This window comes from Zeugodacus cucurbitae, chromosome 3 (assembly GCF_028554725.1).
Source record: "Zeugodacus cucurbitae isolate PBARC_wt_2022May chromosome 3, idZeuCucr1.2, whole genome shotgun sequence".
Taxonomy (NCBI): Eukaryota; Metazoa; Arthropoda; class Insecta; order Diptera; family Tephritidae; genus Zeugodacus; species Zeugodacus cucurbitae.
Genome location: NC_071668.1, coordinates 8,277,798 through 8,293,417, shown reverse-complemented (window position 1 = coordinate 8,293,417; position 15,620 = coordinate 8,277,798). Strand labels below are relative to the sequence as shown.

General features: G+C 31.2%; 1 protein-coding gene across 2 annotated transcripts; it reads right to left on the bottom strand.

Moving 5' to 3' along the window:
• Positions 1-63: 63 nt before the first annotated feature.
• On the bottom strand, positions 64-7,913 carry LOC105215267 (epidermal retinol dehydrogenase 2). 2 transcript variants are annotated; one of them, XM_011189090.3, is made up of 6 exons: positions 7,753-7,913; positions 5,059-5,260; positions 1,403-1,556; positions 990-1,144; positions 560-920; positions 64-498 (listed from the first exon to the last, which is right to left on the bottom strand). In XM_011189090.3, the coding sequence occupies exons 2-6, from the start codon at positions 5,079-5,081 to the stop codon at positions 238-240; spliced, it is 954 nt and encodes a 317-aa protein (XP_011187392.2). In that variant the 5' UTR covers positions 5,082-5,260; positions 7,753-7,913; the 3' UTR covers positions 64-237. The 2 variants fall into 2 exon arrangements, with proteins under 2 accessions (XP_011187392.2, XP_054084022.1); XM_054228047.1 differs by lacking the exons at positions 5,059-5,260; positions 7,753-7,913 and adding an exon at positions 1,660-1,870.
• Between the last annotated feature and the right edge of the window lie 7,707 nt (positions 7,914-15,620).

Genomic DNA, 15,620 nt, shown 5'->3' with positions numbered 1-15,620 from the left:
GTTGACATGTCTGAGAACAAAAGTTCTTTAATCGATCTCTCAATTTATGGTATAACATAATAATTATATATATTTCTTAAGTCTTTATTTTTTTTAGAAACGAATATCAGTGAATTTTATTTTTTCTTTATAAAATACATTTTTAAAAAGCTTACAATATATAAACCACAAACTATAATACAAACCAATTAAAACATTATCATTATTATTATAATTTTTTGTTTTTCTAACAAAATCTCACAAATCTGACTCAACGCCGCTATCTATGTAATCCTTGAGTAAAAGACCACAACGCAATGGTAACAAACGACACCAATTATTGACATGTAGCAGGCTACTAGGTATTGTAGTTTCATTAATATTGGCACGGTGTGCCTCCACAATATGTTTGGCAACCTCCTTTGGGTCCAAAAGTCCGAGCATTGAGGGGAATTTTACCTTTGGACGTTTGCAAAGACCCGTGTTAGTCATATAGGGGTAAACAATGGTGAGATTTATCTGCAATAATTGAATAATTGCATAAAGAATATTATAATTATCTCCAAATTTTGAAATTTACAAAATCCTTATAGGGCCCATCGCGTATTTCCTCATGTAACGCCTCCATCATGCCACGCACCGCATACTTCGTTGCACAATATGGCACTAAATTGGTCAGACCAACAATGCCGGCAATAGACGAAATGCATATAATATGACCACGCCCCTGTTGCTTCATTTGCGGCAGAAATGCTTCGAGTGTCCAGAAATGTGATAAAACATTTATATCGAATACGCGTCTTATCTCCTCAGCAGTATGTTGCTCCAGCGGATGTGTCGGCATGATACCGACATTATTCACCAACACAGAGACACGTCCAACTTCAGCTTCAACTTTGGCGGCTAGCTGCAAAACCGCATCACGATCCGACACATCGCAACTATAACGAGAGAGTTTTTATTTACAATTAAATTACTTACAGATATTTTTTATCAGCAGTTTAACCTACGTATAAGCATAAACAGAATTTTGCATAAGTCTTTTAGCTTTCTTCAAAGTCTCCTCATTGTTCTTCTCATTGATATCGACACAGACAACAACACTACCCCAGGCGGTATAATGCAGCGCCAATTCGCGTCCAATGCCATGTCCAGCGCCTGTTATCTATATGGTTTATTTATAAATAAAAAAATTTAAATTGAAATTGTTTTTGTTATTGCTTATATGATAAAATACAATTGAACTTCCATAACTCGAAGTTCTCTATAACTCGAACTCTTGGATTGGCAATAGAAGTCAAATTTCATACAAATTATGTACCATATCTAGAAGTTCTCCTAACCTCGAAGTTTTTTTGTATATTATGGCGATTCAAGTTAGGGAAGTTCAACTGTATTTAATTATTTACTGCACGATTCTCACCAATATAATTTCACCACTAATATCCTTTAGTTTCTTAGCCATTAACTTTTCAAAAAGTCTATGCAATAATTCTAAAAGTATTTTTACAAATACCACAAAGAATTCACTTATGTCCTGAAGAATGTCCATTATACGTTTTGATGTCTTATTTGTGCTGTAAAAAATTTAGTAAAAAATTTTAATATTTTTTTTAACTTATAATGTTTTATTCATTTACTAGAAGAGTCGTATTTTAAAAACTTTTCTTATTTAAATACCCTTATAAATGTTTCGTAGCTTTTTTGATTTATTTTTTCCTATTTGGCATTAATATTCCTCATACGCCTAGCTGAGCCATTTTATTTTATTTTATATTTTTCTATTTTTCTATTTTGTTATTGTTATTATTTTTAAAAATTATTTTCAGTATTCAAATGCCGCTTTACTCAAATTTTATTAATTCATTATCCTGACATTCTTGCATTTAAACTAGTTCAAACAATAACGAGTAGCATTCGTCGCCCTGATAAATTAAATGTAAATAAAAAATGTTGAATTTCGCAAAAGTCACCAGCGCTCGCCAGAAAAAAATTAAAACTGAACAGATTAAGCTAATAACACAATTTGAGCTCCGCAAAACATTAAAAAAAGTAAAAAGTTGTCGCGTACGATACGATAGAGTAAGCATTTCTAGTAATTGCTGGTCATTTTTATACCCTGGGCCAATGCGCTTGCATGTCACGCCATTGCTGGCCGCAATAATGCTACACACAAGCTATTAATCTTTATACTTATATGTATGTATGTGTGTTTATCCAAACACACCTCCTCACACATTACAAATGCGACACTTGTTGCCGACCAGAAGGCGTTAAATATACATACTTCCATATAATCGAAACGTAAACAACAGCAACGTCATAATGCATAGTGCACAAAAGTAAGGATAAAAGTGTTTTGACAATAGCGGCTGACGCACACAAATAAACAAATAATAATTGCGGGTATCATGTTGCAACAAGTGCAATTAGTGTTTAATGGAAAATATTGCAATTCGCAAGGGTTTCACAGAAAAAAAACATATATTTAATGGTTTAAAAATCAATTAACCTAATAACAATCTGCAAATGTGCAGCAATGAAAATATATTTTTTTCTTTATATTTCGTTGCATTTTATGTGCTTAATAAATGCAATGCATAATTTGTCAAATTTAATTAGTGTATTTGTATGCGACACTGGCGGAAAATTGCACATGACGACATAAATGCAGGCAGTATTTAGCATGAAAATCGAAAGTGTGTTAAGTACCCTGGCTAAATTGAAAGATAATACTCTCAAGTTCAAGCTAGTATACTTTTGGAACAAATTCAATATGAGTGCTACCTACTTTGGTTAATGGCAATGCATAAGCAAATGTTCAAATGTTTGTATATCTAAATATGTTTGTGTGTGTGTGTAAATGCTTACGCGAAGTAAATGTAACCAAAACGTGCTGGTAATTTTAATTAAATCAAAATTGGTAAGAGTAAGAGTGTGTGCAAATATACTTAAGCATATTAAGCATGCATTTATGTAGTCTAGTGTTCGCAACCGGCTAAATTTTTATTGTTATTTGCTTCGATCATAAAAATTGTTGTATTGTGAAAATGCACTATAAATTTGTGATATGCAACTGTGATATTAAAAAGCTGGGACTTGCATAAGATTTCCGATATTTGCAAGATATTTGAGATAATTTCAATAGTTTGCAGTCTGAAGCAAAAAAAAAACGATTTGTGGCATTACTTCAACACTTTTGATGCCAAAAATAATGAAAAACTAATGAATGAATAGCAAAGTAATCTGCTGAGGTGACTACAAGCTTTTTAGAAATGCTGGTGCCAAAATTAAGTGATTTCAATTAATTTATTTTTCGTCACCAGTTCTGAGAGACGTTTTGACAAATCTACTACTGAAACACTACAGACTTTTTTAAACATATGTATACTGACATATTTTAAATTTTAAAACTCTTTAAATTTGAAGTAATAATTGTTATTGTTGTTGTACACAAAAATGTTCAAGGGTCAGGATTTTCAAAAAAATCAATTTTCCGTATTTTCCATTTTAAGTTGTAATGTCTTAAAAATATTCTCTGAAAATTTGATCCGATAATTACTTTTCGAGTTATTCGACAAATAGTAAAGAGTGTTCGGGCACTTCAAAACGCTAGTGTGAAACTTTAACTGTAATTTTCTGAAAAGTATTTTTTTTTTGAACTGGTGACAACTGTAACTCGAAAACCGCTCAGTAGATTTTAATGATATTTGTACAGCTTTTAGAATACATAATAATCCTGGGCCTGATCGAAGTTTTTTTCGTTTTTAAAATATTTCAATTTTTTAAGACCAAATAACTGTAGATTTTTTTCCGGAAATCTAGAAAAAAATTTCCTGAGCCCGTCGTTTTGTTAATTTTTGAAAAAAAATCAGTCCCAGGATTATCTATTACCAAACTATTTTTTCTTATCCAATTGATTTTACATGCATCTCCAAATACTTATGACCTTTTGTTTTGGAACTGTGTCTACACAAACAGCTATAACATTGGAAATTATTTTTTTTTTTTTTAATTTTCGTTGTGTAATAATGCCATATTACTTTACTTATTACTTTTGTAAAATAACATGACTTAAGGCTGTAAGCAACGTAGCCTGCTTTAGAAGCCGAAAAAAGCGTGTTTTTAGCATTTTTTTGAAAGGGAAGGAAATGATTGCGGTAAACGGAATTTTAAGACGATAGTGTACTATATTTATGGCTTAAAAAAACAATATTTATTATTAAAAAATATTGAAATTTTTTCAAAGTTGTAAGTATTTTTCTGGAGCGCCTGGAGTCTGCACTTGTAAATCGGTGCCGGTGATGGAGGTCGTGCGATGCATCTGAAGCAGACGAACCAATTTTTTTTTTTAATTTTTATAAGTTTCTTTTCTTTATGAGCTAAAAAAATACCGAAGAAGTTATAAAATTCCAAATTTTTTCGAAATTTGAAAAAAAAAATTCACTTTTTTAAGAAAAAAAAATTGACTTTAAGTTGCAAAACAAGTAGTTTAAATAATACTTTTGTCCAACTTCAACTACTTTTGTCTAATTCAAATAGGAGATAATTTAATACTGAAGCTAGACCACTTTGGTTTTTTTTTCGATCGGATATACATATATTATTTTTGCTATCGCCGGCACCGTTTTCTAACACTTGTGAAAATGAAAACTCGAGGAAACGCGATTTAAAGTTTTCGGAGAGCATTCGCACCGGCTCGACGCTCGGCCACTAAAACTGCTCTAGCTTCGAAAATATGTCGAATTGGCCTCTGGAATTTTAAAGACATATTCTTGGATAGTTTTGGAAGAGATTTAAAACAAAACAAAAAAAAAACGATTTTTTGAAGCCTGTAAAGCAGACTACTGCAAAAACAAATTACTGAAAATTCTCACTTGTTCATGTCTCTGACTACACCTAACACCTTAACAAAATGGATTTCTGAAAAAAATGTTTATGGAAATATTTAAAATTAATTTTGAATATCTTTCATATCAAATTATATATTCATATACATATGTATTAAAATATTATATATTCACCAATAATCGCTTAACAAAATAAAATATTTAAAATATTGTGCACTCATTTACTTACTGTATGACTTCATGCTCAATCATGTTGCAATTTTCTATTATTTTTTTATTACTATTATTATTTTTTTATTATTTTTTTATTACGCTCCTCCACTCTCTACTGTGTATACTATATACGGCGGGGCTTGCAAAGGTGCGCAGTCACACGTGATTAACGTTTGTATGGTTTCTTGCGGCTTCGTCTACGCCTAGTCTAACTGAATCTACAAAACATACAAACATACACAAGCATATACAAATTAACATTACAAATTACACACAAAATAAAAACAGACAAATAACAACAACAAACACTACTGGCTGACAATGTTTGTTTACGGTTTTTTTCCAGCCGGCAAAATGTGGCTTTTAACCAGAAAAAAATCGACGCACGTTCACTTTCGTTTGCGCAAGCTACCGCCAGACTGCTGCAGAACTTATAGAAAGAAACTGGTCCGACAGACCGGTCAGCAACTATTGCATGTTGCAATTGCAACACTTAGTCCCGTTTATGCAGCGTTGTAGCAAACGCTGAATGTTGCAAAAATGCAAAAATGCGAATGCTTAGATTGTGGTTTGCGCAAACCGCCGCCACTTTAATTGTGCATCCGATTTTATGCGTTTCGGCGAGTGACTGGCGGCAAGCAGTCAGTGTGACTAGACATGCGAAAACCCGTCAAACTTTTGCGTTGCAACGTAGTTAGCAATCATTTCCCGCATAAAGTCCAGTGTTGGTGCCACTCACTTGCTTGCTGTTTGAGACAAAAGTGGAAGGGGGAGCTCAAACAACTGTCGTTGGTGTTCGCGCAACAACTGTATATGCCGACATGATAATTGCATACCTAGATGTGTTGCAAGTAATTGCTGTGTTGTGCTATTGCAAATGTTTACCCAAAAACGGTATGTTAATTGTTCAATATTTGTTGTTGTTGTGGAGAGTAGAAAAAATGGGCTATGAGAAAAGTAGGTAGCGGCGGTATGAGCTTTTAACTGAAGTTCTATTAACGTATTTGCAGTGTGAACTAGTTCAGTGATGATTTGTAAATAAAATATAGTTCAAAAGGGCCAGACATGAATAAATAGCGTTTAAAGGTTGTTATTGGTAAGATTTGCTCTATAACTGAAGCAACAAAATATTATACAATTTCAGCTTCTAAATTTTCATTAGTAAACTTTCGTGTAATAAACTCTCCCAAAGATTGGATTTTGAAAAGCAAATTCAAAATATGCTCCCAAGATGCAACGAGTATTAGGACACACTAGAAAAATTCAACTAATAAAGCTCTTTCAATACTGGAAGTCCTCAAAAATACTTGATTAATAAAAAAACGGATCATAAACATAAGAAATCCTTCAAATATATCCTCAAATCAGTAATGTTTGATTTTTGTGATACTTTTTAAAGAAAAAATATTTACTTATTTTAAATTATTTAATTAATTTTTTTTTATTTTAAAGGGAAAAAATCAAAAAAAAAATTTAAAAAAATATCTAAAAAATATTAAAAAGAATAAAAAAAAATAAAAAAAATTAAAAGAAAATAATATAAAAAATATTTTTTGAGAAATTAAAATATATATAAAAAAAAATAATTTTAAATTTTATTAATAATAAAAATATTTCTTGCATAAAGATTGGATTTTGAAAAGCAAATTCAAAATATGCTTTCAAGATGCAACGCGTATTAGGCACACACTATAAAAATTCTACTAATAGAGCTCTTTCAATACTGGAAGTCCACAAAAACACTAGAATAACAAAAAAACGGATCATAAACATAAGAAATCCTTCAAACATATCCTCAAAGCAGTAATGCTTGATTTTTATAATTCTTTTTAAAGAAAAAATATTTACTTATTATGAATTTTTAAATTAACTTTTTTTTTAATTTTTTACGGAAAAAATTAAAAAAAAAAAAATTCAAAAAAAAAATATTTTAAAAATATTAAAAAAAAAATAAAAAATTAAAAAAAATTTTAAAAATACTAAAAATATATATAAAAAAAGTATTTTTTTAAGAAAAAAATCAAAAAAAAAAATTAAAAATTATTAAAATTTTTTTTATTTTATTTTAAAAATACAAAAAAATATTTCTTGCCATAAAAAAAATTAAGTTTAAGCGTAAAAGCCGCAAATTTATTTATAATAGAATGTAAAATATTTGTTTGTCATCTCCGTTGTATAGAAAACCACTTATTAACAACATTACGACATAGTACTATTCGCAATTACTGTGTTGACATACTGTGCAACATTAAACTTGTTGCAATAGTTACACACAATCACTAAGTAGTTTTCACAGCAACAACATTTGTAGTTTGTGAATAAAAATATAAATTTAAGTAGATGTGCTTATGTCTGTACATAAGTCTGCTGCCAGTTGCATGAAAATGCGGAAGTGGAAGTGCCGAAGATTTTTTAGATTTGTTGCAATGCATGTGGGGGCCTTTTACTGGTTTCCCCAATGGGTAACGAAGCCACAAGCAGACAGTCGGGCAGTCAGACGGCATAATGCAATGGCTAATGTCCGTGTATATGTAGGTATGTAAGGAAAAATAATAAAATTTTCTTGCTTTGCGCTTTAATTTCGTTCGCTTTTAAAAATGTTCGCAGTAAACAAAAAAAAGTGCCATAAATCACTTTCGTATTTGTTTTTGTAATTTTTATTTTTCTCTGTTTTTATTTTGGTTTTAAATATTCAAAGGTTTGCGCTCACTTAAATTCTGCACAACACACAATGAGGCTTTAATGAATCAGAATATATATTCATATATAGAAATGTCCGCGTATGTTCACTTTGCTTATCGGTTTAAAATTAAAACTGAACTTGCATCGGCCGCCGTTCGATGCAAACTGTTTGGTGTTGCGCGGTTGGTCACTGGCTTAACTGGCGGTCTCTGAGTTGGGCGCTTTTGGCAAGCATGGCATAATGCAAGCTTTTTGCGCATTTTTCTTTCTCTATTTCTATATATTGGCTCACTTGCTCAGTGGGACAACATGAAAAAGCTGCTCTGTGTGACAATTGCAAAGCGAGCAAGTGCAGTTGTCATCAAGTAGAAGCGGCCGTTAGTTGGGAACTGTTAAGGATTTCGAAATAGTTTTTAACTGCATATGTAAATATCTATATAATATTTTAAATTCTTATATTAGCATCACAAAGCTTAAAAGCTCAATATAAGCTGCTTTATATTTTTTGCAAAAACTTTTCTTTGAGCAAAATGTTGAAAAAAAAATTTTTTTTCTAAAATTTATGCAAACAGAAATATACAAGTACGCACATCCATACATAAGTGACAGTAAATATGTAATACACATATCGACAATCCATTTCGCACTTAAGTTGACTCTTTCAATTGACACTATTTGATCTTTCTTTGAGCACGAAAGAAAAAAAAATTAAGTAACCCTTGGCAATAAATATGTTCACATGTTCACTGTGCGTGCAGATGTACTCAGTTATTTTCGTTTTCTTTTAATAAACATAGCGTTAAGCACTGACCTTGCCCAACGTCAGCGATGACCAACTCCAATTAGTGTCACTTTTCATCGGAAACAAGACCAGTGTTCTCAGCATAAAAAAAGCAAAAGTAATAACAACAGTACGATATATATATATATATACACTGGTGGCCACATAATTAGGGACAAAATAAAGTTGAGTAAAACACGCGTTTCAGTTCAATGTTTTTAGCACTAAATTTTCGCCTAGAGACCCACTGTAAATTGCAACGGTATATTATAACTGTGCTCAAAAATGTTGCACGTTTTTGAGTGACAAATTTAGACACTTTTACTAAAATTCGGCGGTTTGATGAATTTATTGTATTTTGAGTGTGATGGTGCTTGGTCACATAATTAAGGACACCAATTTTTTTTATTGGATTTTTTATTATTTTAACACTAAAACTTACGGTAAGTTGCATAAATCATTTGTATATTAACTAAATATTCAATATCAAATAAAATAACTGTTAGATAAGGGTCGAAAAAAGAGTTGTACTCCAGAATTGAGGAAAATGATTATTTACAAGTACGTCAAGGAAAAAATGTCCATTGGAGCCGTAGCTAAGGAACTTTTATGCTCAAAATCAATGGTTCACAATGCTTTGATTCATTACGGAGGACAGGGAGTAAAATAAGAAAAAAAACGGCCCAGAAAAACTACTTCAAAGGACGATCGTGTAATTTGTAGAGTTTGCAAGGCGAATCCTTTTTTAACTTCCAGGCAAATTCTTGGCACGATATAGGATCAACTGACCAACGATGTATCAACACGAACCATCAGATGTCGTCTTCTTGAATCGCAAGAAAAAAACCGCACTTATCAAACAAAAACTTAAAGAGTCGTATTAAATTTGCAAAGGAGTATATCAGAAAACCCTTAGATTTTTGGAAACAAATACTGTTGAGCGATGAATCCAAGTTTAATTTATTTGGTTCAGATGGGAAACAATTTGTTCGTTAAATTTTCAATAAATCTATACCTTAGAAGATAATAAATTTGGTAACAGAAGTTTAAAAAAATATGTCGCTTTTAAATTATAAAATAAACCAATATTTTAAAAGAAAACGGAGTGTCCTTAATTATGTGACCACCAGTGTATGTATGTGTGTAGTTAACTTATAACAAAAACACTACCCAGCTAATAAAATTCGTCACAAATTTACACCAAACATAAGCCTAACCTCAAAAAAAAAATGTTTTCTGGGAAATGTTTCAAAATATATTCTAATATCTAATAAAAATTCTAATATGGAAAAATTAATATGAAAATAGTGGTTAAGGATAAAATACCCTCAATACCCAATATAAAATTTAAAAACATACCATAAAATTATAAATTTTAATCAAAAGGTAATTTTGATTCATTAATTCCAAATTCGTTCCTCATTTTTGATTCACTGGGTTATGCATTAATTACGCGTATGCGTTCTGCTTATTTTGTGAACATTTCATTTTCTTCATTTATATATTTACATGTTAGTATGTATCTACATATGCACATTCATTAAGGTGTTTAACTCCTTTGTAGTCCCTGCATATTTCCTGTTTACTGAACTGTTGCTTATCGCGACAACTTTTGCACTTTTCAAGGTTAGAGTGGCAGAAGAATGCAGCAGCAGCTTATGCTGAAGTTAGTATACTACATGAAGTTAGCAAGCACTTGATAAAGGAACCGGTGCGTAAATATGTATGTGGAAGTACAAATGTTCATATGTTTGTTATGCTTCTGAATGTGAATTAACTTGCGAAATATACATATAAATGTAGTGGGAGAAAGGAAAGAAATGAAGGTGTGGAAAGGAAGGTTTATTGTAAGCGAAACAAGTGGGTTTTAATAAAAAATTTAAATTTTATATATTTACACAGTTTTCGAAAATAGTAGAAAAAAATATTTTAAATATTTTAAAAAAATGAGAGTGAAGTGTAATATCTTTAAAATATTCTCTGAAAATTTTAAGTTGATCCGATAATTACTTTTTGAGTTATTCGACAAATGCGCTCGGGAGAAATTTTAAATGCGTTTTTCTCAAAAGTATGTTTTTTGTACTGGTGACAACTGTAACTCTAAAATTTAGATTTCAATGAAATTTGTACAGCTTTTAGAATAATAATATATAACCCTGAGTTTGATCGAAGGTTTTTTATTTTTTCAAAAATTTCGATTTTTTAAGACCAATTAACTGTTGTTTTTTTTTTTAAATTTCCTGAGGCCGCCAATTTGTTAATTTTTGAATAAAAAAAAAAAAAAACTTCGATCAGACTCAGGGTTATATATTTATAAAATTAATTTTTCATATCCGATTGATTTTAGAAGTATCTCCAAGGACTTATTATTGTCACCGCAAGGACCTATTTTTGAACTGGCTCTAACTTTGAAAATTTTTTTTTTTTTCAAATTTTATAATAATTCCATATTATTATTTTTGTAAAATAACATGATTTAAAAAAAAATGATGATTCAAAAAAAACTGAAAATTCTGATTTTTTTTGTGTCCATTAACCCATTAAAAAAAAATTATATTCGTTGTCTATTTATTTCAATAAAAATTCAGATATTTAAAAGTCAGAAATTTAATTTTATTTTTTATTATTTTAAATTTCGACATTCTCTAATAGAATTCGAACTCGGAATTGTTATTATAAAATAAATATATTTTCTTCCTAATATATCTAATTAATTGTTATTACAATTGAATCTGGTAAAAAAAAAATTATATTTATTACTGTGAACTTGGGTCTCATGGTTTAACATTAATCACAGTTAATAACAACGCTGTGTCCAAAGTAAACATGAAGGGCGTACAACTATTTAGTCACCTATCTCTTGTAATTTATTTATACAAACATATTTTTATACTCTCGCAACAAATGTTGCTAAAGAGATTATTATAGTTTTGTTCACATAACGGTTGTTTGTAACACCCAAAACTAAACGAGTTAGATATAGGGTTATATATACCAAAGTGATCAGGGTGAAGAGTGGAGTTCAAATCAGAATGTCTGTCTGTCCGTCCGTCCGTCTGTGCAAGCTGTAACTTGAGTAAAAATTAAGATATCTTGATGAAACTTGGCACACTTATTTCTTGGCACCATAGGAAGGTTGCTTTCGAAAATGAGCGAAATCGGACCACAGCCACGCCCACGTTTTTTGTACATATCTCGGAAACCAATAGAGCTATATAAACCAAACTTTCTGCAGTCGTTTTGTTTAGCCACTTCTTAGTACAGTCCAAAAATGAAAGAAATCGGATAATAACCACGCCCACCTCTTATACAAAGGTTAGGTTGAAAATTACTAAAAGTGGGTTAACTCAATAACGAAAAACGTCAGAAACACTAAATTTCACATAAGAAATGGCAGATGGAAGCTGCACTCAGATATTTTTACAAAATGGAAAATGGGCGTGGCGTCGCCCACTTATGAAAATAGGTCAAATCGGTTCACAACCACGCCTACTTCCTATATACCAGAACTTTGAAGACGATCAGAATCGTTTACTTTACAAAATATAAAGTAAGCACTAGTGAAGATATCGGTGCAGAACTTTGCACAAATACTACGTTTATAGTGTGGCAGCCCCATTCTAAAAATCACCGAAATCGGACCACAGGTTGTCAAGGCCCCATATATCGAACATGAGGACCTCGGTGCTTCTAACCTAATATTATGGTTTCCAACTTTCAATGGATTTTATACAATATATATGACGAATATGTGGGTCAAAGTGTGTATTATATAATATTAATAAAGTTAAATAAATAAATTACGAGAGTATAAAATGTTCGGTTACACCCGAACTTAGCCCTTCCTTACTTGTGCTATGTTGTTTTTGTATACAATGAAAGTATATTCAAGATTAATTAAATAATAATAACTGTAGACATGTTTTGCATATGTGTAGTTCTTTACTAAAATTTTCGGAACACATGCAAATTTGGGCTTTTAAACTGGCTTCTGAATACTTTCAATATAAAAATGCCTCAATCGTAGTAAATTTTCTACTCAAAATATCTAAAAAAATGTGTGTTCTATTTCCAATATAATTTTTACAGAAATAAAGTCAAATAACTACCCATTAGCACATGCATTCATTTAGTTGAAAGAAGATCACCCCAAATTTAGTAAGCTACAATTACAAGGAAATCTATTTGGGGTACAAAACAAATTGATTTTTTCCATGGCATAGTTTTCATATATACATACATATGTATATAGAAACACAATGCTTCGATTAGTTTAACACCCAAAACCATGGAAAACATTATGTGCAATTAGATGTGTGTGTATGTGCAACAAAAGAATTATTTGGATATTTAGCTGATGCACTGATTAAGTACTCGTAAATATATAGATACTAAGCAATTTACACACAGTGTTTACTGAATTAATAAAACGAGAATCTTTAACAAAAATATATATGTTTTACTGCTAGAATATTTATTTATCGAAATTATTAATATATTAATGTTTGGTAGATTAATAATTGTAAAATATTATGCTATTTGTTTTGTGTTTAGATATTCGGAAATAATGTAGATAAAAGTACTTCATAAAAATATTATAATATTACCATAAGATAATTTAATTTATAAAATTAAAATTTATACTTTAAGCTCACTACAGTCCTAAGTTAAGTGGTCTAACAGTCAAAATGAAACACTGTCAGCTGATGTAAGTATGCGTGTAATCTAGTGTGGGGTGTGGAGTGTTGTAGCACGTGCTTTAATGATTCATTGAATGCTCTAACTTTGATTATTGATATTGGCTAAATAACAACCAAATAATAATACAGCACTTCGAATACGAAAATGAAAGCAACAACAAATACTAATTTTGTCTTAGTACAACTTCAAATGTCAGCATATGCATAGTGAGAATGAACCCAGTAGGAAATCGGAGGGGTATGAAATCATCTAAGAAATATATTTATATACAAGTGAGTTTATTTTTAGAGAATTAAAGGACATGATTCCGGCCGAATGAGTCTCTGAAAGAAATTCATATACAATGACCTACGATATTTGAAAGATATCAAAAATTGTCAAAATGGCGTAGTTCTAAAAAAAAATGTCATTTTGTTTAGGTAAAAAATGACATTGTATAGCAAATATGATCAAGAATGTATGTATGTCTGATTGGCGTTGCAACCGTTTAGCCGGTTATAGCCGAATCGACGATAGTGCGCCACTTCTCTTTCTCCTTCGCAGTTCGGCGCCAGTTGGAGATCCCAAGTGTAACCAGGTCGCTCTCCACCTGGTCCCTTCAACGGAGTGGAGGCCTTCCCCTTCCTCGGCTTCCTCCGGCGGGTACTGCATCGAACACTTTCAGGGCTGGAGTGTTTTCGTCATTCATTCGGACAACATGACCTAGCCAGCGTAGCCGCTGTCTTTTTATTCGCTGAACTATGTCAATGTCGTCGTATAACTCGTACAGCTCATCGTTCCATCGTCTGCCGTATTCGCCGTTGCCAATGTTCTGAGGACCATAAATCTTGCGCAACTTCCTCTCGAAACTCCTTGTGTCCTCTCATCTGATGTTGACATCGTCCAAGCTTCTGAAGCATAAAGCAGGACAGGAATGATAAGCGACTTGTAGAGTTTGATTTTGATTCGTCGAGAGAGGACCAATATGATCAAGAATACTCAGTTTTAATTTAATTTTTTTGACTTTCTCTCAGTTTCAGTCCATCATTCATCAATTTTGAAAAATTCGATAAAAGCGATCGCTTTTTAGAACGTTGCTATTCAAAAACTATTCACGATACATCCTTGCTGATTTCACTGTATATTTTTGAAAGTATAACTATCGAATAAGCTAAAAAAAAATCGATTTTTTTGAAAGTGTCACACTGGTAAACCCCCTTAACATTATACATTAAAATATGTATATATGCATAATCTTTATATTTTAAACCCATTACTAATACTCAAAAAAAATCATAAATTAATACAAAAATTTGGAAACTGATATACTAACCACTTCTTACACCGTTATTTTTAAGAAATTTTTCCTATTGGGTTACGACTTAAATTTGTTTCTATCAATAATCATTTTGTTGTTGCACACTAAAAGCGTTAAATATAAAATATATGACTTGTACATTTCCCTTATGTGAGACATTACCGTTTGATTTGCAGTCAGTCAATTGCTAATGCCGGAAAAATGACAAATAATAAGCTAGCAATAGAAATGTACTATAGTGTATAAGAGCAACAAATACAACCATATTTCAATATGTTACAAGTAGTATAGAACCCAATAACTTTAGTTGCAAGAATGCAGTTCAAAAAAGTTGGCAATATAAAACACATACAACTGCCACAAACACATAAACATGACGAACCGGTGAGTGTGTTCGTGTGACGTTCAAAGCTTTGCAACGCGCCAAGAATTCAACAAAATTTTAGTCGAGTTTCGTGCGCGCAGCAAATAAGAACCGTTAAATCGTAGCAGCCATTGTGGTGAAGTCAGAAAAATAAGTTGTGAAATGAAAAATTCTGCAGCTGCAGGTGAAAGGCACATAAACAACTCAAACTACCAGAAATATAAAAAAAAATTGTTTTTGAATATTTACACAGTGCCATTGACTCTGCGGGAAATTCGTAGACGGTGTGTTGTTTACGATTCAACGCGAGTGTTGTTTGAGTGTGTTTCGTTTGCATATATGCAGTATATTTGTAAATATGTGTGTTTACTGAAGTTTTCTGTTGGCATTGGTACCTGGCTACTTCAATGTCGCTGCGGCAACAAGAATTTATTTATTTTCACCTATGCTTTAGTAAATTTAATACTGCAGTGTCGCTTATGAAATAAAAAAAAATATTTAAATATTTCTGCAATACAAACATATATATATATAGTTAATTTGTGAAAAGTGTATTAAAAACTAAATAAATCTATAAAAAATAAAAATAAACAATTTAAGCTATCATTTATGAAAAGTTTAAACGCCTAACACCATCCAATTTGTGCGCTGTTCTTTTGTGTTACGAACGCAGCATGCGTCAGCCTAGAAGTATGCAACGCTATTTTAAGAAAATCATATTTTGAGTATCTTTTCTGCAGGTTTCATTATATT

What these genes read in the sequence shown, in the direction of transcription:
- LOC105215267 (XM_011189090.3), bottom strand. Translation starts at nt 5,081, where the DNA reads ATGATTGAGCATGAAGTCATACA. An exon ending in ATTGAGCATGAAGTCATACA is followed by an intron (nt 1,557 to 5,058) that starts GTAAGTAAATGA and finishes AATTTTTTACAG; the next exon opens with CACAAATAAGACATCAAAAC. An exon ending in AATTCTGTTTATGCTTATAC is followed by an intron (nt 921 to 989) that starts GTAGGTTAAACT and finishes CTCTCGTTATAG; the next exon opens with TTGCGATGTGTCGGATCGTG.